This window comes from Strix uralensis, chromosome 7 (genome assembly GCF_047716275.1).
Source record: "Strix uralensis isolate ZFMK-TIS-50842 chromosome 7, bStrUra1, whole genome shotgun sequence".
Lineage (NCBI taxonomy): Eukaryota > Metazoa > Chordata > Aves > Strigiformes > Strigidae > Strix > Strix uralensis.
In genome coordinates, this window is record NC_133978.1 from 9,778,560 (window position 1) to 9,805,888 (window position 27,329).

General features: G+C 38.8%; 2 protein-coding genes across 12 annotated transcripts in view; one reads left to right on the forward strand and one right to left on the reverse strand.

The window, feature by feature from the left end:
• The window catches only part of FAM13C (family with sequence similarity 13 member C), a 57,436-nt gene extending 54,090 nt beyond the window's left edge, over nt 1-3,346 (forward strand). For all 10 annotated transcript variants that reach the window (XM_074874394.1, XM_074874395.1, XM_074874389.1 and 7 more), the window contains 2 exons: nt 469-570; nt 1,368-3,346. In XM_074874394.1, coding sequence (XP_074730495.1) covers nt 469-570; nt 1,368-1,491 — 226 coding nt within the window. In that variant the 3' untranslated portion in view covers nt 1,492-3,346. The remainder of the gene's footprint in view (nt 1-468; nt 571-1,367) is intronic.
• Nucleotides 3,142-27,329, reverse strand: part of PHYHIPL (phytanoyl-CoA 2-hydroxylase interacting protein like) — a 59,000-nt gene continuing 34,812 nt past the window's right edge. For both annotated transcript variants that reach the window (XM_074874398.1, XM_074874397.1), the window contains exons 2-5: nt 14,746-14,942; nt 9,006-9,180; nt 7,913-8,030; nt 3,142-4,397 (exon numbers count right to left, since the gene is read on the reverse strand). In XM_074874398.1, coding sequence (XP_074730499.1) covers nt 3,863-4,397; nt 7,913-8,030; nt 9,006-9,180; nt 14,746-14,910 — 993 coding nt within the window. In that variant the 5' untranslated portion in view covers nt 14,911-14,942 and the 3' untranslated portion in view covers nt 3,142-3,862. The remainder of the gene's footprint in view (nt 4,398-7,912; nt 8,031-9,005; nt 9,181-14,745; nt 14,943-27,329) is intronic.

Genomic DNA, 27,329 nt, shown 5'->3' on the forward strand with positions numbered 1-27,329 from the left:
GCTGATTCTGGGTACCACTAGCATTTCCACTGCATCACAGTAATGGTTGGTAACAGCTGCCTTTAGGAGTAGGGCTTGGATGTTGACTTTATTTATTCAGCCAAGGAGATGCAAAGCATTTCCTGTGAGATGTGGAGCCCTGCCAACTCCATTAATTCCACATAGAATTAAGACCACTAGCAAGACTCAATCCTGAAAGCTTTTCCTCCCATGTGGCCCACAGAGTCTCTGCCTTCACTTTATTAGCAGGGTGAGAATACTAGTAAAAGGGAAGGAGCACAACTGTTCATTGCGTGTGATGGTGCAGCCAGTTATATCCATAGCTGGAGGGATGTGGTGGAATGTCTTGGGGCACTGAGACAGTGCCTGCCGTGGCCCACAGCAGCAGGCTGCTTATTACCCAAAGCCACAGCCTTTATAATACTTCCAAGCACATGAGGGTTTCATGTTCTTGTCTGTGTTTTACAGGCCTGTTCTGCTTGAACATCTCAGAGAAACAAGAGCAGATAAGAAAAGGCTTCGCAAAGCTCTGAGAGAGTTTGAGGAACAATTCTATAAACAGACGGGAAGGTAAATAACCAGCTCACCATAAGCCCTCTCCTTCTCCCCTTTGGGCTCCTACGCAGGCGTGCTTGTTTCTGCGAGGGAGGGTACTCCTAGGTGAGCAGGCCAAAGAAGCTGCAGCTAGGGACTGGTAGCTACCATGGAGGTGTCTGGTGCCTGTGGAGATGTCCCTCTCCCTGCTTAGTTCCTCAGGGATGGGTCTGGATCTGGGGATCTTCCAGGACATGCCTGCAATGGGATAAACCCTGCCTCAGCACAGGGACTTTCCTGAGCTTGAAGGGAGGCTCCTAAAGAGTCTTTCTGAGGATGTTGACCTGCAGGGATTACACCTGGCAGTTAGGCCATTTTTAAAGGGATTTAAAACCAGAAGCTACCACTTCTTTCACCCATAGATAAATACTGCCAAGTTTTCACGCTTTGTTTATCCTCCTCCCTTCATTTAGCAGATTAGCAGATTTGTTTGCTGAAAACCATGGGGGATATGGGCATGCAGTATTCTGGTAACAGTTTTCAAAGCACTATGTAGTAACTTCTCTGCACATTTGAGAATGAAGTAGTTATGCCTGCATAGCTGACAAGAAAGAAAATTGCTTGGTATATGAAAATTCAGTCATTTAAATACTCTTATCTCATTTCTGTCCATTAGAGCTTTTTGGTCCTGTCAAATTATCTTTAGTCACCTACAGTTAGGAAAAAAAAAAATTAATCCAAACCAACCTTCATTGGTTGTTGCAGAATTAATTTTAAAGACTGCTTTTCCTCTTACTTATAAAAGTGATGGCGCTTTTATTTGCTTTTCATAGGAGTCCTCAAAAAGAAGATCGGGTGCCAATGGCTGAGGAATACTCTGAATACAAGCACACCAAAGCCAAAATCAGGCTCTTGGAGATTCTCATCAGTAAGCATGACATTTCCAAAACCATCTGAAGTGAATGGAATGCCATGATATTGTTCTCTAGCAAAAAACAAAAAAACAAGCAAACAAACAAGTAATGATAAAGAGGAAGTAGTTTTACAGATCTTGGTCTGCTGCACAATTATTTGACACACTGAGATTTTTGATGCACTTTACCAATTATACTAGCTGGGATGAGAGAGGACAGCAATATGAAAGCATATTAAGCATGGGTGAGTGGACTACAGTATATATTTTTTTCCTTTTGAAAAAGCCTTGAAGTAAGTGCACTGTGAGAATATTGAGAATTAAAAGGACACTGAAGTATTGTAGATGCTCAGTTTGACCTGCTCTTAGTTTTAAAAAGTCTGAGGAAATTCTCTCCAGGTTTTCAGTACATCTTTGTACATGATACAACGTACCAGACATTTCTTTCCAGAATTAACATGCACTACAATTAACTATTAATGTCAGTTCTCAATGTGCTGATTCACTAGATTAAAAAACCCCATGAACTTAAAACAAACGGAGGAAAAACTCATGGACATACTCTATCTTTCAAGACAGAGTTGCCATTCAATTCCAGTAGCTTCAAAGAAAGGTGCATACAAAGAACCAGTGCCAGGATTTGATCTAAAATTCTGAGAGTAGAGCAAAGTGATGCTGCCTATGCAAAAAAAAGAAGGACAGAACATGACTGCCAAATGGAACTACTGTTTTTTTTAGAAGAGAAAATGTTTGGCAAAGTGAAATGGATAGTTTACTGGGAAAAGATAAAATAAATACACTGGCTGCTGTCCTTTTCACTATGGTTCACAGGACCTGGCACACGGTACTTAAAAATTCAGTAAATAGATCGATTACATGCTAATTTTAATTTCTGTATTCAACTTTGCACTTTATTTTGCCTGATGCTATAACATTTGCTTTTCTAACTACCAAAGCTCGTTTAGACGCATGCACTTTGTAAAATGTCGAAGTATTTCTTGTGTTATAAATTTCCACATATATATATTAAAACAAGACTAGATTATTGCATTATGCTAAGATATTTTGGATAGATAAAGTACCTGGTATATAATTGAGTGTCACAGTTATCTGATGAGGAACGCTAGACTAATTGTTTACTAAAAATAAGATTATAAAAAGTTATTTTTCCATTGGAATTATGCATCTTTCTTAACTTTCAGAGCACCACACTTTGTAATATTAAGGAGATTTTTTTTCACTATTTGTGATAGACCATTTGTGTGAGAAGTGGACTGTTAACAGAAGGATTATCAGTGGGTTTTGTATTAGAAATGAAAAGCAGGGACTCTGGGAAATACCTAGCCAAGACATAAAGGAAGGAAGAATTAAAAAAAAAGGGACTTGACTAAGTTGAATCACGTTTAGTGTTTTACTTTAACTGTCATTTTGTATTGACCACGTAGTATAAGCAACCTGTTTTCTATCTTGGTAAGAAGATTTTCATTTTATAAAGCCTATTATGTACCTGCCATGTTTGTATTTATATTGTATGTAATGGCTTGGCATGATTTTGAAGACGTACACATTTTCAAGTAGTTTGGAGGAAAAAGTATGAACACTGAAAAAGGAATTTTTTTATTTCTCAGAGGTTTGTTGTTTCAGTGTACTGACTTAATAATTTATAACTTAACTTTTATGAATCAGAAATGGTCTCCTTCGTAAATCTGTTTTAATTAAAGTCATCTAGAGCAACAGGAACAGATACAGAGCTATTTGAAGTTTACAAACTACATCTTTGATAAGGGAAAATGATTTCATGACATATGTATACAATTGATATTAAAATGTAATCTATATATTCTATATGATTGTATAATATTTTATACAACAGTACAAATAAAATATTTTTCTATTATATTTATTATGTCAAGACACAGTTTCTGTTTTCAGTTAGCTAATATAAATAACATAAATAACACTGTCAAACAACACGTTGGAAGTGCTGACATTTCTAGGCTCTGAAATTTAAATCATGCTGCAATTACAACCTTTCATGCTGTTTGGAGTTATCCCAGTATTTGTTCAGTAGTTAAAATGAATGCATATTTAAACACCATTTATAAGCCGTTATTTTTATTTTGCTAAAGCAGTTTATATAGGGATTTTGTTATGTTTGGCAAGAAACAGAAAACAATTTTTGCAGCATCTAGGTATAAATGGTTGCCAGAAAGAAATCCAGGACTTCTAATCATTTAAAGCATCGAGGGGACAGAAGGGAAAGAGGGAGAGAAGAAATACTAAAAACGCTATTGGAGATTTTGAAGACTCGTGTTTGCTTTTGGTGACAGCGGCATGTGCATGCTTCTGACAAAAACGTCTGACTATGGAAATGGGCAACAGAGGTTTGAAGGCTCCTAAGTAACGAGGGAAGTTTTAACGTCCAACACTGATATTGCAGGTCTTGCAGCTGGGATCTTTCTTTGCATTTGCAGTAGACAAGCTCATTAGTTGGTGACCAGTAATTTCCGCAACTGTGCCGAGGGAGAGATCCACAGGATCAGTGTAAATTACTTCCAAAATAACATCCTGGGCGTGATGGTAAACCATGACACCGTCTTCTTCATCGCAGGTCAGAAATTTATTATCTTTTATATTTAGCTGAGGAAGGCGCTGCTTACAGAATTCGTCTCCCGGTGATCCAACAGGGGCGATAACGAGAATGACGTAGTGGTAGGCTGTGTACATGCAGTAGAAGTCTCCAAAGTACAAGTTAGTGTTTGGGTTGAAGAGTTTTTCAGCTGCAATCTCAAACCTGTATCTTCCATACGGTGAATCTTGGGGTGGCTTCCCAGTGTTAAACTCAGTGTTGCAGCTAAAGAAGATGCCTTCCAGCTTCCCACTGATCGGAGAGCCATGGCTGCCACTGTTATCCTTAACAGAGGGCTGCATAGCATTCCCATGATGCTCTCTACAAATGAATGACTGGTATTGTTTATTTTGTAACACGTTAAAGAAAAAGTGGAAAGTTAGGATGTCATGCTGTTTGGTAACAGTACTGAAGGGACACAAAGGAAAACTGTTAAACTGAAAACTGTGGTCAGCATCACGATTGCAAGACCAAGAAAACCATTGATGCCAGACTCAGAAAGAGCTAGAATAACTCCTGCTCAAGGGGAAAATCTGCTTTTCCAGTCTGGCTTCTCTGTCAGCTGCGAGCTGTGTGGGTATTATATGCAGGCAAAGAATAGCACAAACAAAAAAGCCCCCAAACCACCAATATCTTTAATTAGCTGATTTGTTCAGCCTTCCACTACCATTCTAACAATAAACACATTTTAGTTTAATCACACGTTGAAAATTGCAAGTCAGTCTCAATATGCTGAATATACTGTTTGTTAATGCCTATTGTTAGCATAGGCAGGATATATTTCATGTAGAAAACTGCCAGTGAAAGTTATTTCTGAATGATATTTTTCAGAGAGCCTAGAGGAAGGAATGTACTGTCTGCCATAGTTCTTTTCCCCCCAAATGATAATTTCAGGTCTAATTTGTCTACTGCTGACTTCAATCAGAGCTGAGCTGGGCAACTCAGTTAGTTTCCACTTTGGTTGGTATCCAGCTTCTGCAGTCACTAGTCCTAGGGGGAAAAAAATGTACGAGACTAACTTTTTTATTTTCTTGCAAGCTGAGCTCAATTTGGTTCCAGTGAAAAGAAACATTCAATGTAACAAGTGAATTTTTAAAACCCTAAATCCCAAATTGCCCTCAGCAGCATTAGGCTGCGAAATTTAGGAGAACAGCTGAAAACACCCCATCTAATCCTCCTTAGCACCTGAGATTTTATGTATAGCAGGATGGTCCCCAGCACTTGTGCCCCACACCTCTCTGGAAGTGCTGTAGTGACTGCTCTGGTGCTCTCTGCGCCTGCAACCATGGGATACTAGAAAAGGAAACATTGCCTTTTTTAAGTCCTGCAAAACACCAGATTTACTAGGCACCCTTAGACAATGTCTGTAGACACACTGACAGATTAAAAACGCATGAGGCTATGGGGCTGGACAGTCTTACCTCCCCCTCTTTCTTTAGCTTTTATTCTTTTTTTTTCTTCTTTCCGCTCTTTTTTTTTTTTTTTTTTTTTTTTTTTTTTGAGGGAAGGGGAAACTAGCCAAGACAGACTGTTCTCTCTCTGCTTTTAACAGCTCCAGGTAAAATGGTGCTATGTGGGAGAAGGTTCTACTTGATTAAAGCAGGAGGTAGCAGTCAAAGCAAACAACTTCAGTTTATGCATACAAAACAGCTCTAAATAAACCTACTAATGTCTCCAACTGTGGGGGTTTTTTTCATTATTTATAATCTCCTCAGCAGCATATCTTAACTTGACTCCAAGATAAATTTCAAAACTTTTCTGGGCCATTCAAATACTACATAGTTATTGGCTCAAGCCCTATGTCACAAGGCATTGATGGGAGGGGTGTACAATTGGTATTTTTTGACTGAAGCGATTACTAGGGAGAAATAAAATCAGCTTGAATAACCACCGTCTCTGCAACCTGAAAAGCCAGGCTTCTTGCAGTCCCATTTCTGTGGCAAGATAGTGACATCCAGTGGCCAATTAGGCTAATTATAGGTCAACTCTTCCCGGGGATCCGAGCTGCTTCATGGCCCTCCCAGCCAAGGTAAGCAGCGGTGACATGAACACCACTTACAAGCTCCCACTTCAAACCCTACATTTAGGGGTTGCTGCCTTAGCACCGTGCCAGTTGCTTGTTTGCCAACGCTACTAGAGCTACTCTATATGCTTTTCCAAGCTTGTTTACTAGTTATGACACCGCTGAGGCCATTGGCAGGCATGGTATGATAAGGAATTCTTCCTAAAAGGAAGCATGTGGTTAGGGTTTTTAGCATAACATTCTGAAGGGTGTATAGTGGAAGGACTAGCCCTTGTGACCATATTAGTACATTTCTGATCAGAAAAGGTAACCAGCAGACGGTTACAGGTAGTGTAGCTTCATACTGACCTGGTAAAACCCAGATTTTTGTCTCTAACTCACTAACAGAAGGGAAAACAAACTTATCTCCATTTGTATCACACCAAGGAAGAATGTAACAGGAGGGAGGGGAAAGGATACAGTGCAATCCATTAGAGTCACATTTGGCAGAACAAGGCCAAAACCACAGCTATAAAATGCACCTCAGCAGCACTTTTCAAAGCTCTATAAACACAAAGGCAGGTGCACTATGATTACATAGCTCAAAACCAAGCTCGATGAGAATCAGAACCACCACAGGCATCTCCCTTCTGTGGTATCTAGTCTGGGATGGCTGCAGAGATTTACGAGGTCCTCAAAGAGCCTCAACAACTGCAATTCATTCTCTACCTCCATTGAGGTTTGCAGCTTTGTCACTATGTGCAATAAAATAATTCTTCCAAAACACAGAGGAGAAAGAGCAAACCCCATACTCTGGAATATACAAACCACTCCTGAAATCAAGCAGATATTCATGACTACAAAGTGGGAACCAAGGGTGGTGGAGTCTGTTCACTGGAGTTCAACTCTCTTGAGTATTTTTTTTTTCTTCACCAGTTTTAAAAAGCTTTCAGTTCTAGACAGGTACTAGTGTGACACCCACATAAATCTGGAATTACGTGGTGCAGCAGCAGCCCTGTGCACCTCTCACTGCACATTAAAGCAGCGCAGTCAATGCTGCCACCCTTCTGGCCGTGCTGAAGCTGATGTCGACGCTCCGCTTACCTCTCATCCGTGCTCTTCTAACGATGGAAGGTTACCTCTGCGTGGTGGCTGCTCCTGCCCAGTCAGTACGTGAGCTTTCACTCCTTCTACTGAAAAGTCTTCTTTTCTATTGTAATGACGCTTCTGGTTGTGTGCGTGAAGGCACACTGGGTCTCCCACAGGAATAAGGAACCTACCTCCAGCTATCCCGTTTATTCATTCCAGCTGAAGCACAGTGTTGTCAAATTGTCTAAACATCATCCCCTCTCCCTCCCCACATGATCTGTAAATTAACAATCAGATTGCAGAGCCCCAGTTACTACATTTGGGCACAGAAATGTGGTGGTTGTACTTGGAGAGCAAATACTTATATGTATCTGCCTTGTATGCAGGCAAATGCCTATGCACGCAGTTGTGCACTCTTACTATTAGACATCTCACTCTGAATTTCTTAGTACAATAGAAGTATCTGGCTACTAAACACTCCGTTATGATAACAGACACTGTGTAATCAGGCTGGAGACCCTGTCAGTACTTCAGTTTCTGCTTCAAAATGCAAACTTGTATTACCTAATGGAAGCGCTGAGTTAAGCAAGGTGGAAGAAATGAGTTATATATTTTTTTTTCCCTTCTGAACTGGCAAAAAACTATCCAGACATTCTGCTCTAGCTTTAGCACAGCTGCCTCCATTTATTTATTTTCATTACTCCCTTAATTTGCCAAACAATTTTGCATATGTTTACTTTCTTACCTGCTATAATCAAAGTATTCTTTGTGCTGATTCCGATAAAAAACAGACAGTTTAAGCATACGGCCTGCAATCACTTCAGCTTTTTCCAATAGCTGTGTTAGGTGAACTTTTGAATAATCTGGAAAGAAAAGACATTCTGCTAGTATGGGGGGCAGGAAAACCCACAGTACTCTCCAAAATCTACCCAGACATGCAGACTTAAAATTGGGAACAGGGCCTCACAGTAACATGCCTCACATCATGCAGCAGCTGTCCAGAAACCATATAGCCCAGCACCAGTTTCCAACAGTGGCAAGTGACGAATGGCAGGAACGTGCATGTTTGATGCCCCCCACTCCTTTCCCCATGAATAATCTGCAAGTCCACAGCAACTTTCAGCCCAGGTTTTCCTGTGTTAGATCTGGTTTGCTTGTGTTTGGGACTGCAGAGGAGCTCAGAACTGCCCTCTCTGGCATATGTCATTTCATGTTGTTTGCTACAACATAACCCGGTTCAAGTCACGCAACTAAAAAAAGCTTGCTTAGGGCTCAGCCTAAAGGGCGTCTCAACCAACATGGGATTCATAGAGAGCTCGCTTCAGCACTCAGCTTTCACACAGGCAAGCACACTGGCACTGGGTGATGAACATCCAAAGGAAGAGACTTACAAGTCAACTGACCCTTGAGACAGGGTGCTGGTGGTGCTTAGGCTTTGCAGCACGCAGAGAAGGGAGAGCAGCAGAATGTCTTAAGCAAGCTGTCTGTTAGGGAGCTGCCACTCTGGCTTTTCTCCACAGGTGCTAGTAGGCAACAACAGGCACACAAGTGGCCCTGCTCCACTGGGGCTCTCCAGTCTCCTTTCCTAGCCTGGGACAAGCAGTGGTGCCAGGCACAGCCCTCCAGGGCAGCTAAATATTGCTGAATAAAGGGGCAGTCCAGCTGCCTCTCATTAACGTGCCAAACCTGAGCACATACAAAGCCTAAAGGTGGAATTCCAGTTTCCAGGTGTGACTGGCACTGCCCAGCTAGCACTGGTAGGTGGCTAACCCCGTCAGGCAGCGAAGCTGGCATTAATTGCACGCGCCCTGTGGTGCATGTTTCCACAGTGGTATTACCTGCCGTGCAAAACTCGATGATTTCACTCCACTCAGAAACAACATAATCGCCATCAACCTGCTTCGATGCGGTCTGCACTGCTACCGTGTATTCTGTTCTTGGGCTCAAGAACCAGTGCCCACGGACTGTCATAGGCAAAGGAACAGCTTTGGCCACCAGTTTAGTGGGTACGTCCTAGTGGAAACAAAAAGACAAAACACCACACAAGTCAGCAATGCAGCCAGACCAATCCACCATCCCTTCCTTCGTTTTTTTTATAATGTAATCCCCAACCCTGGCTCTTCTGTGTAAACCTTAGTTACTGCTCACAGTCCGTTGGTGCAGCAAAGTTAACAGGATGGCCGAGGACAATGGTGTAAGGTCTGCTCTAAGAGCTACCGTGATAACTTTCATGCATGAGTTTATTATTGGTCACAAGTGACTATAGACTGATAATATTTTAAGTAGCCCAAACACATAATTCAGACTAGGGCCATTTGTGCTTTAGTATGCAAACAGAGAAAGACACACCACTGAGCACAAGGTTATCTTAATTTAAGAGCTTCTTGTGCTCTCGTTACCATTGTTTTCTTTCAGTCAGTGTAACTCAACAGAGTTCCTTCTGCCATCAATCAGTTCACATACATTGCTGTTGGTATCTTCCCCAGCAAACTTCAACAGAGAAAATTAAATGTGTTGCAGAGTAACTTTGTGTATTTTACATGTATCAAAATACCCTTACGTACAGGAAGATCCACAACAAGCCAAACACACATCTAGATGTTTGTGCCTGTCTTGCTTCCTACCCTGCCACCATTTCAGATACTCCGGTTTGCTCTTCCAGTGTAACCCATCATAGTGAAACAAAGAAGAATAGCAGCTTCTTGTTGTTGAAATACCTAATTTCTACAGTACCAAAGACTGCAGCACAGACCACCAAGGGGAAGAAAAACTTGAAGAACTGAACAGTTTATGCTAGAACAGTGGGTGAAAGGACTCACAGTGGAGTTGAATGATTCTCTGCACGGTGTACCCCAGGAGCTGTGATAGAGTGAGAGAGATATTTACTCTTGAATATTTATCAGTAATCACAGAAGAGTAAAATGGCTGTCATGTGAAAAGTGGGCATTTTAGATAACATCCATAGCTGTCCACCTAGAAATACCAGTCCGTAGTCATCCACCTATAAATACTAGCACAGTAGCCCCTTAAGGAAAAAAGAAATAGAAAAGAGACATTTTCTGTTCATGATCTGTAAGCAAGACCTGAAAGATTCTTTTTGTTTTGCTTGTCCTCCATTATGGAAAAATATGTTTCTTTTATTGCTTCTCTGTCAGCAAAAAAATATTCTTCAGTTTCTCTATTAAGAAACTGTGAAATTAGCAGCTTGTGATATTACAAAACTGAAATGTGATTGACTGATAATCAAGGATAAGATTTTGTTGTCATGATTTCTTCTTTACTAATTCTCATTTAAATCAAATAACAGTTGGGAGAAAACTTTCTCTGTAAAAGATTCAGTTGTGCACTCTGAAATAAATAAAAGTAAATAACCTCAGCCAGCAGCTAAGCACCATGCAGCTGCCTGCTCACTCTTCCCCCCTCCCAGGGGGATGGGCAGGATAAAAAAAAAAGTAAAACTCGTGGGTTGAGATAAAAATGGTTTAATAACTAAAATAAAAAACAACAATAATAAAATATATTAATAACAATAATGATAATGAAAAGGAACATAAAAAAAATGAGAGAGAAATAAAACCCAAGAAGAGACAAGTGATGCACAATCAACTGCTCACCACCCGCTGACCTGCCTGGGCAGCGACCTGCCCCTCCCAGCCAACTCCCCCCGGTTCCTTTGCTGAGCGTGACGTTCTGTGGAATGGCATATCCCTTTGGCTAGTTGGGGTCAGCTGTCCTGGCCACGCTCCCTCCCAGCTTCTTGTGCACCTGCTCACTGGCAGAACATGGGAAACTGAAAAGTCCTTAACTTAGGATAAACGCTGCTTAGCAACAACTAAAACATCGGTGTGTTATCACCATTATTCTCACACTAAATCCAAACCACAGCACTGTACCAGCTACTAGGAAGAAAATTAACTCTATCCCAGCTGAAACCGAGACAAAAAGATAGAGAAAAATTACAAGGAAAAAAAAAAAGAAACCCGAAATGACATTTAAAGCTACCACCCTGGAACTATATTGCAAAGGCATCCCACTGGACTGGATCTGCTACTGCTAATGCAGTCAGCAGCTGCTACCGTTACAATCATTAGTCTTCCTGTCATCTTTTCTTCGGCTGTAGTAAAAACTGCCTCCACCTGGGTCAGGTCTCTGTGCCCACAACCCAGTGGTGGTTTTTGCCCCCATTAATTTTGTCAGTTTTCATGTAACATTAAAAGCCTCATTGTCCCCATGTGTCAAAGCCTTACCTTCCAGCTGTATAGCAGGAAACTGTTCTAACTGTACCAAAACAGGGGCAGACTACCTAAAACCACATTAAATAGAGGGTTTTATCTCTTGCACAGCTGGGGAAGAGGGGCAGATATGATGCTTTTTATGACTGTAATCTAAGCAAACACTCTTTTTTTCTTTTTTTTTTTTTTTTTTTTTTTGAGGTTGCTATACTGACCAAGGTTCAAATCTCCATGTTGAAATTTCTCTGGGGATTCTCCATTTCTTCCTTTCATCTCTTTTCTGCTTTAGCTCTCATTCCTGGCCGAGCCCCCAAAGAAGTGCAAAGGAGGTTATATGCCAGCTCAAGGACAGCCAGGATGCTGGAGGAGCAGATGGCTGCTCCACCACCAGCACCCACCAGACAACTCTAAATGTATCTAGACGCCAATAATTTCCAAGAACAACCTGGAAGCACCAAATAACTAAGCAGCAAGGTATAGAAGTCACACTACCTCTCTCCTTTTTGGGAAACGATGTCTGCTTTGCAGTCCCTTTTCATTGCCAAAGCAGCAGCTTTCAATTTTCATCTTCCTTCCCTTTGCCAGGTCTGCTCGTAGGACACATCGTGGGAACTCAGCACACCCAGGTTCTAGTCCTAGTTTTGCTAAATATCTGAGCCTTGTTATTACATGGGAATAATCATACTTCCATATCTTAAAAAAGAGGGGAGGTATGCAAATTGCATTGAGAACAAGACAAAGTCTTATTAGAATTCTAGTCTTTACATACTACCACCAATACAAGCCTCCTACTTCACAGATATGATGACAATAAATAAGCAAACTATATGCACCCTAAATATATTTTATATATTTGCCAACAGAAAAAGTGTTGAAAGGATGAATCATTCAGGTATGCTCTCCTGGGTACACAAGGAAACAAACAGCCCCTTTCATGAGGTACAGCATCTACCTAGCAGGTTAAGTCTACATCCCAAGTCCCTTGCTCACAGCCATGGGAGCAAACTGAGACATATACACTAACTCTCTACAAGTTAGAAAAGAGTTTAAGCTGGTCATCTGGGTTTAGCACCTGTGAGAGAGACAGGCACCTGCCCACAGTGATTTGCCCTAGCCGTAAGCTAAGTAAGGATGATTTTTCTCCCCTGAGGATGCCCATCTTCTTCCACAGCCTGACTGCTGGATGACTCCTGAAAGTAAGTCCCAATGCTCTTTTATATAACTAAGTGGTAGGGCTCACTCCTTTTTTTTTTTTTTTTCTTTTCCCTAAAAGCTTTGCTAGGAGAAGGGGCTGTGATATCCTTCACCTTTATACAACAGCTTTGTTATGAAGGCAATGGATGGGTGGGGGCTGACTGAGGAAATCAGCCAGATTCTGGGAGGATTCAGTGCCTGGTGCTAGAGCTGCCAGGGTATCGGCTCCCTCCCCAGCAGCTCTGCCACTGAGCTTCAGCTGTGAAACCCATATATCTAATGTGATAGGGAGGAAGGATGCTTGTCTCTAACCATACTAGGGTTAGGACAAATTTTGAATCTGAGCAATGTTTAGTTTCTCAACAAAAGCTCATTCTAGAAAGTGTGTTAAAAATGACTTAGTACTGAAGATGCATGAAAGCAAACACATATGTGCTCTGGCACAGATAGTTGTTCAGTCTGTGCAGTTCTCTTGCCCACCATGTCTGCTGTCTGCATTTCCATCATTCTGGCCAGGGGGAAAAACCCCAAAAATACAAAAAAAGCTTTACCAAGTCACTACCACGATTAGTAACAAGAAATTTTAAGTTAATTCTGACAAGACACCCAACTTATTAATCATTTTAATTGATAGACTTTAGTCTCCTCTTCTTACAAAACCAATTACCTCTCTCCTTTGACTAAACACTTCATCACAGTAAAAAGATAGGGAATTGCTGAGAAAAACAAAATAAATCTAGTGGCTTATCTTTATTACACTACCAATATCCTCTTTTTTTTTTTTCCTTTCTGTTTTAACACTAGTCTCATCACTGTGATATAGATTTTGAACTGTATATAATGTTTGATCTGCTAGGGTGGCTCTACCTTTTACAAAAACAAATTTTACAACTTTATACCAGTTTGCACATGAATAAAAAACCATGTAGATTAATGAAAGAAATGTAAAAGAATCCATCCCAGTAAGCATTTATATGAGAAGGTATATTTATTTCTGCAATATAAAATGGGAATTCAAATTCAAAGACTGTCAGTCCAAAAGTAATAACATTAAGAAAAAACAAATATACCATACTTTATTTGTTATTACTATTAGAAATGGGTCATATAAATGCCTATTATAACATTAAATTCGGTAGTGCTTTGCACACTGGTTCCTAGCAACTACATCGTCTTGGCCAAACACGTAAAATTCTCAATTTCAAGCAGTAGTAAGTGGGTTTTTATTACACTTAATGCATATGTTACTTCCAACCACATTAAAAAAGTCAAATAAGTAAACGTGAAAATTATACACCTGCTATTAACAAAGTCACAGAAAAAAATACTCTCACGATAAAAAGACTCAGAGAAACTGGTGGAAATATTTCCTGGTTATCCCACTAGCTTATAAACCAACAGTAATTTAGGTCCTGATAGAACTAGAGCTCTTGTATTTGTCCGGATGGTTATTTGTGCCTTGGCTAACTGTATCTTTTAGAGATACTGCCAACATTGTTTTTAAATTTGCAGATGATTGTGTTGTTTAATCTTCCGTCTCATTCCACGTTTCTCTAGACATCTCAGTATTTCAACTATTCTGAGGTCAAAGCAAATTTTGCTGGATTTGATAAGTACAGATTCTGCATTGCATTCGATATGTCCCTGCATCAGTGGCTTGAGGAAAGAGGCCAGATGAATATTCAGGTCACAGTGCTGAATGCTGCAAACTAAAATTGCTGGAAGCCTTCCTGGAAGTGCATTAGAATTTGTGACTCTTCTGTTGAAATGACATGTGTTGCTCTCATGAGTCTGTCACTGAACAAGGACAGGCACAGAATACATAAATTGTTTAAATAATGATTAAGAACTAGTCAGGAATAAAAATGTCTGTCTTGCAATACATTGTACAGGTTCCAAAACTGTTTTCAAATGAAATAGAAAAGGTAACGTTCAGTTCTCTATAAAACAAACGTATTTGTGTGTACACGCACATAGGCTAGAGATGGAGAAGGTATGCTGAATGAAAAAATAAAGTCAATCAGATTAATCAAAACCCACCCTTGCTGGATGTCCAACACCTGTTTCCCATGGTCTGGCTTCAAAAGGTTAATTAAACACTGAGATTCATCTATGTAAAGTATTTCCACCTTGATTTTTAAATTAAAATTACCTTGTGTTTAAATTTGTTGGAATTCTTGTTTTCTTTCTTGTTGAGATCGATGAAGTAATGAGTAATGCGGTCCTTGGATTTGGAATCCATGTCCCAAGAAATCTTGAAGGAATCACATGTGATGTTACTTATTTTGATGTTATGTGGGACTGGAAGTTCCTCCATCTCTGCTATCCCACTATCTTGTGATTTATTCCCTGCATAAAAAATAAGCATGATTCATTCAGTTAAAGACCTATTAGATATCTGTTTTCTGTGCTTCAATACAATCACATCTCCGAAAAGCCTTTCACAAAGTCACTATGAGGTACAAATATGCAAGTCTCAATGTTACTGATGGGAAATATTGGAAAGGGATGAAATTCCTCATGTGAATAAGCACTAATAACATGTAAGGAGACTGCACAGACTGTCCAGTATCACAGCTGTTTGTGAATAAGAAACATCAGATCATCATCAGAGCATCATCTGGCACTACAATGTTTAGTTAAGATGCCAGCAACGTCCAAAGTTAACATAATGGCCCTGTCCATACCTATCAGTGAAATAAATACAAATAGAAATCACATTAATCCTAAATTTATAATAAATTAATCCTATTTTTCAAACACAAAGTAAAAACAAACTCTTCAAGGTTTATACATGCGGTATGTATACACATATATAAAATACTGTCTCCTTCACAATGAAACAATTAACAGTGATCACTTTGTTGAGACACGGTAAAAGGGCGCAACACCAATTTAGTTTTCTGGTCTCTACTCTCTGTTCTGTTTGCCCAGTTGAGACCCTGCAGTTTTCTTGGGAAGTTTTTTCTAATTTCTCTAAGTGCATATGGTAGATGAACAATTGACCATCGACCCCAAAAAGCATCACAGGTTCTAAAGTGAGGTCTTCCCTTAGTTCCCAAGGCAACCTTGTAGTAGAGCATTCCATGAACACTGAAATTCAGAAACTTTAGGAGATCTTGCACTACACAAGACACAAGTCAAAAGAACAAGCAATAAAAAAAGGCAGAAAGAAGAGAAAAATGAGTGGGTAGAAAGGAAAGAATAGAGGAGATGATGATGCAAGAGAAGGAGTAAAGAAACAGAGCATAAAGAAATAAAAATCAGAGGTTGGAAAGAAACAAAGGAGAAAAACAAGTCTGTTATCTGTGTAAGAAAGAGAAGAAAGTGCCCAAATTCTGTCCAGATGAGGAAAATAGGAAGCCCATGTAGAGATGTGAGGCAACACATTGTCAGAATTATTTTTAGTCACATCTAATCATAGAAAAAGTCTTCATACTTCCATCATAACTGATAAAAAGCTGGGCAGAGAAGGTGAGTCTAGTCAGTAATAGTAACAAAAATTTGACTCGGAAAACATTAGGGACATTTCAACCTCTAAGAATACATTGTCAAAGAATTGTATCGGCACTAGCAGCATCTCAATGCAAGAATATTAAGGTTGGCCTCGTTCTAAATTCTTTTCATGGACATCTGAAATTCAGTAACAGAGTCTGTGAAATCCACAGATTTCCAGCTAGTATTCTGAATAAAGTAATTTTACCGATGATTTCAATAACCAATAATAACACTTTTCTATTTTTGTTCCATTTCATGCATTTACATCCAACAGGTTGTCTATTCTTCAAACATCCTATTGCTTTTTTTTTTTTTCCTTTTTCAATTAAATATCAAAGTCAGATGGTGCATGGTCTTGCTCAAAATCCCACCCTATTTGTGCCATCCACAATGACATTTTCAACAGCTGCACTGGCTGCAGAAATACCAGTCATTACTGAAAGCTTTCTGTTCGTATGAAACACACGGTTAAGTGCTTTTCCCAACATGAGATTTCAGAAAGTCAGCAGGGAGAAAATGGCATTGCTCTCTTTTGTAAGCGTTCTGTATTTGACAAATGACTGACAGCTCTACCAGGTACACTGAAAAGGCTACATATGATCGCTCTTCCAGGAGCGAGACTCTGTGTTTAAGCAGAAGATGGAGTGATGCTGCTGAGGTTCTGAGACTTGCTGGAGAGCTGGACAGACTCGGATCCCAGCACACCAAATAACTGAATAAAGACCTGAACACACATGCAGTCAGGAAATCCAAGCCATATATATCCACAATATGTTAACCTGTAACTTCTTTGCTTCAAAAGTGAGCTTCCGTACTCCACACCTATGGGCCTTAGCCGTGTTACAAACAGTCAGGGTAGTTTAATCTTCAGGACACATGTGCAATAATGACAAAAGGTAACAGAGACGAAGAAAGATTTTGGAGCACACCGATGACAGTCAAAGAGCAAAAGTGCTTCTGTAAATGGGTATTGTTTTCTGTACAATTCTTAGAATTAATGTCTGGCATACATCATTAGATGTCTGCACTCCTGATCCTCTTAATTTCTTTGCTTAAGAAGTGAACAAATAGTTTAAGTAAATGTCTAGCAGAAAATCTCCAGGTAATTTTTTGCAACATTTTAATATGTCTGAGAAAAAGAAACTACTTGTATTACTAAGTGCTAAGCTATCCTCTTTTTGTGACAGAACAAAGTCCAAAATCTTAAAGCTGAAATCTTTAAAGCTCTTTGGAAGTGGAAAAAAAATCATTTTACAGATTTTGAAATAGAAACAGAATACGAACAGAATATGAAATAAGAAAGTAAAATATCTCACAATCATCACCAGCAAGCAATACTCCAGTTTATTTTCTATTTAGAATATGAAGTATTGGTGATATTTGTAATGCATACTTATATTTTGATACATATTTGTGTAGCCCTGAATGTCAAAATCCATTGAGTTGACAGGCAGTAATAGGAACCTGATAATGATACATAGTATTGACAAGGATGACGATGATTCAGTGAGTATTGATAAATGGTGACTTTTGAATAGCAATCAGTGTACCGTTGCATGGGAACAAGGAAAAAGAAGGACAGAGCACAAAAAGCATGCTCTTGCTCTCTTAGATTTGACTGATCCTAGGAACCAAACATGCAGGTGGCCAGCTCTGCCCACACAGTACACACCCTAGCACCCAGACCACCAAGAAATTCTGAAGAAGCGTTCTCTTCTAAAGCGTAAGATTTAACTCAGAATCTGTCCCCTGCAAAAACTAGTGCTTTTCAATGTTAGGAACAGCATTCTGTCCTGAGATGTACTGGAATAGGAGATAATAACGTGAGATACAGTGCTTGACATCACTGCACTGTAATTAACTAGAAAGACATGAAGGTGACAGGATAGCACAGAAGCAGAGTAAGAATATCCTGTCCAGCCTGGTAATGTATGTACATTCCTTATAACAACTACATAATGTGGAATGTTTCCATTAGAGTTTATCAATATTATAAAATTATTACAATTACTATAAAATATAGTTATATAATTATAAAACAAAGTAGTAAGAATGAACAGAATTTTCAACTGCGGAAGGGTAACTGAGCTAAACTTGGAAGTCAGGTGTTTAAGAAACTACTACTATCTGCTGTTAAAGTGGGGGTCTGTAATATTGGCAACCAAAGCACTTAGAAATACGGGCTGCTACAAAAGGCTGCTTAGATAAAACTGGCAACTTCAGGTGTGTGGTAAGTGAAATACAGGTGTCATGGAGATCAAAAACGGACAGATATAACTGACTAAAAAGGTAACACATTTGCCTTTTTTTCACTTCTGCTTTGGTGAACATTTTGAATTGGTTTTCATACTGGAAAGCGTGTCCACGTCAAGCCACTTCTTTATACCAGGGTCAATTTAAAGAGTAAATCAAGAGGAAATATGATGTCTACTAAAAGCACAAATAGCAGCTGAACTTACTCAAAACCAGCACATAGTTGCCCTAAAGCACACCAAAACTCCACCCGAAAGAAAGTTACTACTGTTATGGATGTGAAAATACGTGGAGAAGGCCTTAGAATTGGCTGCTTTCATGTTAGTCGCTTTGCCACTTCACTGAGGCTAAACTGATCTTTCTTTGATGAAGTATCACAACACAGACAAAAATTGAAAATGAAAGTGTCATAGGAAATGTTGCTCTCACCAACTTCCTATCAAATGAAAACAGATCAGCGTCCCATCAAAATGGCTACTTCATTTTGCACATTCGTGTTGCTTCAACACTGGAAGCCACTGTGGGACTGGATAGTAACACTGCTTTCAGGTCTCTTTTGAGCAGAAACTTATCGAAGAGCTAGTAGTCAAACAAACCTCGTCTCCTCTGCCAAAGAAACTAGGCGTGTCATCCCTGTGTGCTGCTGAAACACCTCTGTTTTAACAAAAACCAGGTCACATTTAGGACACACAAAAGGGCCCAGGGATTCTTGACCTGTATAATAAGAAGTCCAAGACCACTCGTGTGTGCATAGGTCACATTGGAAGCATAAGACTTTAAATTTCTCCAAAGCCAAGGAATAAATACAATATGCCAGCTTTACTGAGATCAGCTGGAGAACTGCAAGATTAATGCTTTATGCTCTTATTCACAGGCTTATCTCTCTCTGCCATATCGGGAGTTAAATTTCAAGTTAAATTGTCTAATCAATTTTAAAGCAGTTATGATACTCACTGCTGCAGCTGAGCCAAAATGTTGGCAAAATTGGTAACAAAACAATTTTATTTATATACACAGACACACTTAATTTAGTACTCTCATTATATCTTCTACTTACATAAATTATCTCTGAATGGGAAAAAAAAGGCAGAAAATCCCCATTGAACATTCATGGCTTTCATCTGTCACTACTGGAGACAAATGTTAAGACTTGGAAATTGATAAGATCACACTGAAAAGATTTGGAAAAGGATTTTTTTTTTTAAATTTGCCTCATCACTCAAAACAAGCTGAACCATCAGATCTGCAGCAGTGGAAGGATGGTGGAAAAGAACCTTAGCACAACCTTTGACTGGTAGTTACTAAGCATTCACAATCACTGAATTTTTGTAAGTTTACGATACTTGATCTTTTTTTTTTTTTAGTTCTAAAAATGCAGAACTTCATAGCAGGGCAAGGGAGTATGTGCCTACTGATTTTTCATTTCACAGACCAACTATTTATGTTATCCACAAAAGAAATCATGAAAGGGCTAATTTGTAACCCACCCTCTAAACATACTTCCAGCTCACAGAAGCGAGTGTTATAAAACTAGACCAATAAAATAATATATTTCTGGGTTCCTGTGACCTTGCTTATAGAAGATTTGACTCTGGTATTATCTTGGCAAATACATTCCTGCTATTAAGCATTAACAATGGAAAAAAATTAACTGAAGCAGTATGATATACATGTAATGAAGATATAGAATCCCCATACATAGATCTGTATTTCCCATCGTTTGAATGCAATTCATCATTTGGCAACATTAAAAGGTGGGCTCATGCTCAAAGGTTGTATACCAGACACACTGCAGCAGAACTCCAAAGTATTCAGAACTCATGCAGTTTGTATTCAGCAATCAAATCACACCCCCCTTCCTGTAACTCCATCCGTAACACTAATATGCCACCTTTCACAGCATTAACTATGTAGCTTGCTGCACTATGCAAGCATAAAAAATTATCCAGCAGTCAAGAAACAAATTCACAGAAAACAGAACCTGCAAATGACTGAACACAATGACATAACAGCTATCCATCAACAGGGAAAAAAACTACAAATATTACAGCCGTAATGAGTGTGATTGCTTGTACTCAGTGTGAACTGAATTCGTGAAATATTCATTCAACTGCAATGATGTCCATTAAATGTGGAGAAATTAAAAGAAGGCAAGGCTGGGTGAAATCTTTTTCTCTGCTGAAGCCATTAAAGTATCCCTTCAGTAATCATGGATGACGAAATGTAGCTGTAAAATATTATTATTTATCTGCAATTTTGACTTGGATACGAGGGGGAATGACCATCAAAGTAATATAAGATGGCCTTTCAGATTGCTATTTCCCCTTCAGGGGATCCAACCAATTCACGTATTTGTTTGATATCTGGACAAAAAATATTTATTCATTTTATATGTGGAAAACATTTAAATATCTAAACAGAATTTGGAATAAAGGGGGGGTCTGTTTGAACCATCACTCAACCAATTCAGAGCTGTCCTACGTAGTGGTGGAAAGCTACACATCCCTGAAGTGACATAAATGCACTTTATATCAGAGCCCAACCATGCCAGGAGAACAACTGACAGGAATAAAATGGCTTTTCCTTGCATTACTTTAAAATGTCTTGTCAACTGTGTTTCCTGCTAAATCTTTGTCCTTCTGTCCCTCAAGATGCAAATTACATCAGCTTAATGAAGTGCAACTTACATTTTCATTTAAACCCATTAAGAACCCCCCTCAACACGTATAAACAGATTTGCCTCTTTTGGCATCACACTGGAAAATCTCCAGTTGTACAGACAAAGACAAATCATCTGGTTCTAAGTTTCTTTGTACTCAGGGATAAATCTTCAGCGTCTTTAGAGTCATGTTGTGGGAAACATGGACTTCTGATGCTTCTGGAGCAGACATTCAGAAAAAAACTATTATGTTTCTCCTAAGCCGCCAACACCATTGCCATGGATCTTTGAAAACATGTTCCCAAAGGCTTCATAAAAACATTAAGGAATTTTGGGCTGTCAATTAGTATTTTGTAAATCTCATGCTTGTCCTTGCATCTGAAATGGTTGCTATTAACAAGTTTCTTTATCTGAGGATGAAACTCTCTGCATTTATTATGGCCTAGGTTTAAAACAAAACACAACACAGAACAAACAGCAGAATGCTTGTTAGTGATGGCTATTTCCAGTTACAACCCTGTCTTTTCCAGCTGTAAATTACACTGAAATATCCTAAGAGCTCACTAGTCTAGCTACCACATTCTCAGTGGAGGTGGTGACAGCTAAGTACTTGAGGACTGCAGTTTCTTAAACTTTGATTTCACAATTATTTGCAAAAAACATCTGTTCAAACCCTCAGTTTAATTTTCCAGAAGACATGCATATATTTAGAGATTTCAAATAAACACAGTGTTAAAAATCATGGAATCCAATAATGCACAAAGAATTTAACTGAAAATACGGAATGTCACTACTTCTTAAAGTCAAGGCACTCATTTAAGGCTCAATTAAAAAACAAACAGCAAAGTAAATAACAGGTCCTACTCAAATTCTCTCTGAAGACTGGATGTTCTCTGAATTTAGCTCTAGCAGCAAGAAAGAAGAAAACAGTTCAAGACACTTTCAAAAAATGAGATCTTTTGACATTTATATGATGAAAAATGGTTTTGTGATGGGGAAAAAAAAAGATGATGGAAAATGAGGTGACACAAAACACATATTTTAGGGGGACTATACAGACAATACAGAAAACTAAGCCTATGTAACATGCCAAGCTCCTGAAGAACCTCCACCTCTAACGCTGACCTGTGGCCCAGGATAGAAAGTTTGCTACAAAAAAAGCCTAGGTTCAGCGGTAATTGTTCCATTCATCCAAACTGTGGCTGTCTGCACTAAAGCAACTCAGAGCAGCCTCTAGGTTGCTGCAATTTTTTATGGCAGGTAAGACACCCAGAAGCTACTGAACTAACCAGGAATGCCAAAAGTACAAGGAAGCCCCAGTGATACCCCACAACCAGCAACTGGGAGGAAAGCCAGCGGAACGGTCATCAGGTCACTTCTATGTCATCGCAATATTCTCCTGCACTGATGCAATTTCACTCATCTAGTTCACGTAGTTTGGGGTTTATCTGGGCTGCTGTCATGCAGAACATCCTGCACTAAGTGCTACACTGTACTGTCCTTAGAAAGACACACAAGATATTAACCCCGCAGTTACTTCTGTGAAGTGTCAGCTCCATGAAAACCTAGGAATTTGATAAGGGAAATATGACTAAGGTTTGTGAGCCAGAAAATAATCCAGGTGAGACTGTACCCACACAGCACAAAATTAAAAGCGAACGCTGGATCCTTAATACATTCTGGGAAGAGATCTGAAAATGAAGAGGTATGTAGATGAGGATGAGGCACAGAGGAATAAACTAGAACGTGAAGCAATTTTTGAGACCCCAAAAGATCAGGTTTACATTATACACAGATACCAATAGCACATGTAATAAACATACCAAAATCCAAAAAAAAAAAAAAAAATCTTATAATACAAATCACGTTTTTTTAAAATGTCACTTTCTTCAGATCTTAAAATATATCCATTGGGGAAAACAGGAAACATTTTTCTCAAGTTAACAATTCCAATACAATGAGAGACATTGGCTATGACCTTTTGAAGTAAAAATGTTTGGTGAGGAGATCAACTTCATAAAGAGCACCTAGGTACCATGACATAAGAAACCCTCTTACTAGATACCAGCAAGTGAAAACAACTCATTTAGAAACAGTAACTCCCATAAAATGAACAGAGAAACATCTTTACACCTTCTGAAACAGAAAAATTCCCACGTTTCCTTGTCTTGGTAATTCAGCTGATTGGTTATATATCAGCTCTATAAAGGTAAAATACTAAGTTTGTAATTCTAGAAAACTGATACAGACTGACAATATTTGAGTGCTATAATTCAGACTGAATTCTCCAACTTACTGTGGAGGTATTTTATTTCCTCAACAATTCTTCTTTCTGTGCAACCATCCAAAGTGACAGGAAAGTGCCAGGAAATTATGTATTAGCTGCATATTTAAAATTTAACTAAGTAAAAATACAATATCGTATTTTTTCTCCTGAGCTCTGGAATGAATGGACCCTGTCCAACTGTTAGCTATATAAAATTGTTTTACAGGACCAGTACACTATGTCCCTACCAAGCAAATAATTAACCTGAATATCAAGAATTTCAATGTCCACTGCAACACCTTGTTCAAGACAGACAATGAAATCGCACAGAGGAAATACAAATACAACAACATTTACAGAATTATCAAATCAAGGCTGTTATTTGTTAGGCCATGTAAGAGGCACTTCTCCAGCACAACTATTCTATTTCCAAGTTCAAGTTGCTATCCATAACCACGTAAGTAGCATTTATGCTTTATTTGTGCTTCTTTTCATGTACAAAAATTGAGTGAATAGTGTCAGACTCTTAAATGACTCTCTTATCTCCCCCATAATCCTGATAAACTAACTCCCAATACAGATTTTTATATAAGCATATTTAAGAATATTTTCTAAATAAGTATCCTTGTAAAACCAATTCCTACATTAGATAAAGAGAGAATGCCTGGCTCTATAAATCCTGTTAGAGGGATAAACCCCTCTAAACCTTCTCATTTCCTCCCATGTCTGATACTACTGTTGCGCATTTTCTAGTAAGATAATGTGTACTCTGTCCAAATTTAAAAAAAATAGTTTTGAAAATAAAGCATTGCTTGTTTATTACCATAATAAGTATATCTGTATTTACTGAGTGTTTTTTAAATGTTCACGTACATTCAGATTCTCTTGTTACTTGCTTTTAATTCAAGGCTTAACTTAGCTGTTTCCTACTAATCTACACTGTTGACTTCAGCAATAATACTCCACATTGCAAAACAAAGAGAACACAACTAGATTCTGTGAGCACAACTGTGCCTTTAGTACAGCACCTTCTTGAGCAGAGAGGGTTCTCTGAGGGTTCCCCAAAACTGTGCCTACATAAAGCACCGAGCAATCTCCGGATTGTCTAGTTTCTGTCTTAAAGAGTTTCTCTCAGCCTCTTACAAAGGACTCAATTCTTCCTCTGTCTCACATGGAGAACAAATGTACTCTGCAGTGGTTCCATGATTCAAATCAGGAGCAGCCCAATATCTCAATCCTGCCACTGACAGCAACAAACGTGCCGGCTCTTAGTTCCCACCGAGCAGCGCCCCGCTCGCTCCCAAGCCTCGTTTCTCACTGCCTGCTGTCAACTACAGGGCTGAAACCTTGTTCTGCAGGCAGCCTCTCGTTTCACAAAGACGGCTCAGAGACTCAGCTGCTACCTGACAGGAGGTGTAGTACAACAACTGAAGGAGGACAGTGCATAATGAAAGAAAAGCATTCAGCAGAGTCTTGAAGTTTTGCCATTTGCTTGAATACTAACTCAACTGAGATGCTCGTTTGCCCTTAGCCAAAGCGCTTGACTATCATGTATTTTGAGATCTTGCGCAGACGGGACTTCAGGGGCTTAGTTTCCTCAAATGCGTATGTATGCTTTCCACTAACACCAATGGGAATACACAATGCAAGTGTGTCAAACCGGACAGCTAGCGGTAACAAAAAATGTGTTACACTGGTATATTTTGGAATGTGATTATGTCATCAGAACTGCAGGGCTCTGGTTTACAGCTCAAGAATTCTTTCAGTAGACACATTAGTTTCAACAGGAAATCAAGTGTATCTGAACAGAGGTTACTATAATTAGTAGCAGAAATCATATAGTCCCATCATAACATTTCTGTGGAATATAAATTTTGGCTTAGATACAAAAGAGTGGATTTGTTGGGCCACATGTACTCCTTCAAAGTTAAAGCTAATAAACCCCAAACATTTCATTGCTTCTTAAAAATTGTCACTAGATACAGTAATAAGGAAAAATCAGGAACAACATTCACTCCTGCGATAAGACCACAGAGGTCTGTGTAATTACACCCGGAATAAATTTTATCCAAAAAATGCATCCTCTAATTCAAAAGTAAAGGCTACTGTTCAAAAGATTTTATACATATGACTTGCAACTATGTTCACGTGCAATACTGTTATGATGTACTACTGTGGAAACCACTACCGAAAGAAGAAAATACTAACAAAGACCAACATCAGCCTTGGGCGGTGAGTCTCCTTGGGCTCACTTTCAGTGAAGAAAGGCAGTTTCCTAAATTGGATAATCTGAGCACCTACAGTTAGCGCTCACATTTAACTTTGCCCTGGAGGACTCTAATTCTTTTCAGAGACTAGAGAGGGAGGTCACAGAAGTTAAGAGCTAGCTGAAGTTACCATTTGTAATTATTTCCTAAACTACATTCATCAGTTCTCATGATGTAACAACAGCCTCTGATAATTTGCAAGATTCCCACCAGAGAGAAACAAGAAAAAGAACATGGGGAAAAAAAGTAACTATTATGCTGCAGGAAATTTCTGAACTCCCATAGCAAAGGAATCTTCATCTCACTGACTCAGAAATATCCTCTGGACTGATACTTTAAAATGGATAAACTTTTCAAGAATAATTTACCTGAATTTCTGTGACAAATATGTGAGTTTTTCACTTATCCCTGCAATATTTTTCCTGAAAGCACTAATAGGACCAGGCATCTCAGGACCATTTAAGCTTGAATGTGGATGAATTTGTATCTTGCTAACTGCAATTATAGCTAAATTATTTAATAACAGTAATTTAATTATTTTTAATTAAGAATAATGCATTCAATTGCATCATTAAACTAACTTCTCAAAATAATTGTTTCCTCTTTTGTTATTACCATAAAGAAAATTCAGATATATCACTGTGAGTTGTCCTCTGTTGTTATCAGCCAACTGTTCCAATTCAGTGGCAGTTCTTCCTTTGATTTTTGACCCATCCTTACTTGAAGTAAAAATTTAAGTAACATTTGGTAACATCTTCAGAAGAACCTAAATGATTTAGAAAAGTCTCACTGAAATCAATGGAATATAAGCTGAATTACTTGAGAGCTTCTGAAAATTTGACTGCAAATATCTAACAATTCATAATTATAGTTGAAAGCGAATTGTGGAGGCACACATGAGTTTCACAAATTCAAAGCATAAGACAAAATCTGGCTGAAAATCTGATCAATGGCAAATATGGCAAAGCTGATCTTATTCCTTCACTAAGATTAAATTCTTATTGGGTATCCTGATGTCTTGGAAGTATTCTGTATTTGTACTTTACACATTCAAAACTAAACCACATTTTCAGAATGTCAATTGCAGCTAAAACCCTAGATTTTCTAACAGACTGAGTACTAAAATGGAAATAGATGCAAGTTCCTGTTGATACAATTACACCTTTTTATAGTTTCCCTTACTTCTTACTGATATTTTTTTAAAAAAAAAATTTATGAAAACTGGATGCCTCTATGCTTCTATAAAGTACTTGATCCACAAGGCTGGGCCACTATTACCCAATTTTTCCTCTTTCCTTTTCACATTCTTATAACACATAAGTTGACAGGTGTTAACTCAGTAAAATGCTAAGCTAAACACGCACATGTGCACACAAAATTTAATCTTCACTGTGTTAAAAAATATATGGGGAAACTACGAAAAAGGAGGAATTTCATTATCAGATAAAAATATGCAACTGGAAGGTTGTGAATAATCGTGTAGGTACATGTTTCTTCACTAAGGACCGGGAAAAATGTATGACACTAAAAAAAAAACCTAGCCCAGAAGATTAAACTGACAAGCCATGATGCCTGCTTTTCCCCCTATCTAAGAGACGCAGATCTACTGATCCTACCATGCTCTAAGGAGTGACCAAATCTTTGTGGTAGAGAGCTGAGGAGAAGTGGTGGGATCTCCTTTTATGACTCACGACTATCAAAAACAAGTAAATTGAATTGGCCAGACAAGCTGAGACTGAGTGCAAACACCACCACACCAAACATCAGCATCTTGCTCCTCATCCTATCTGCTG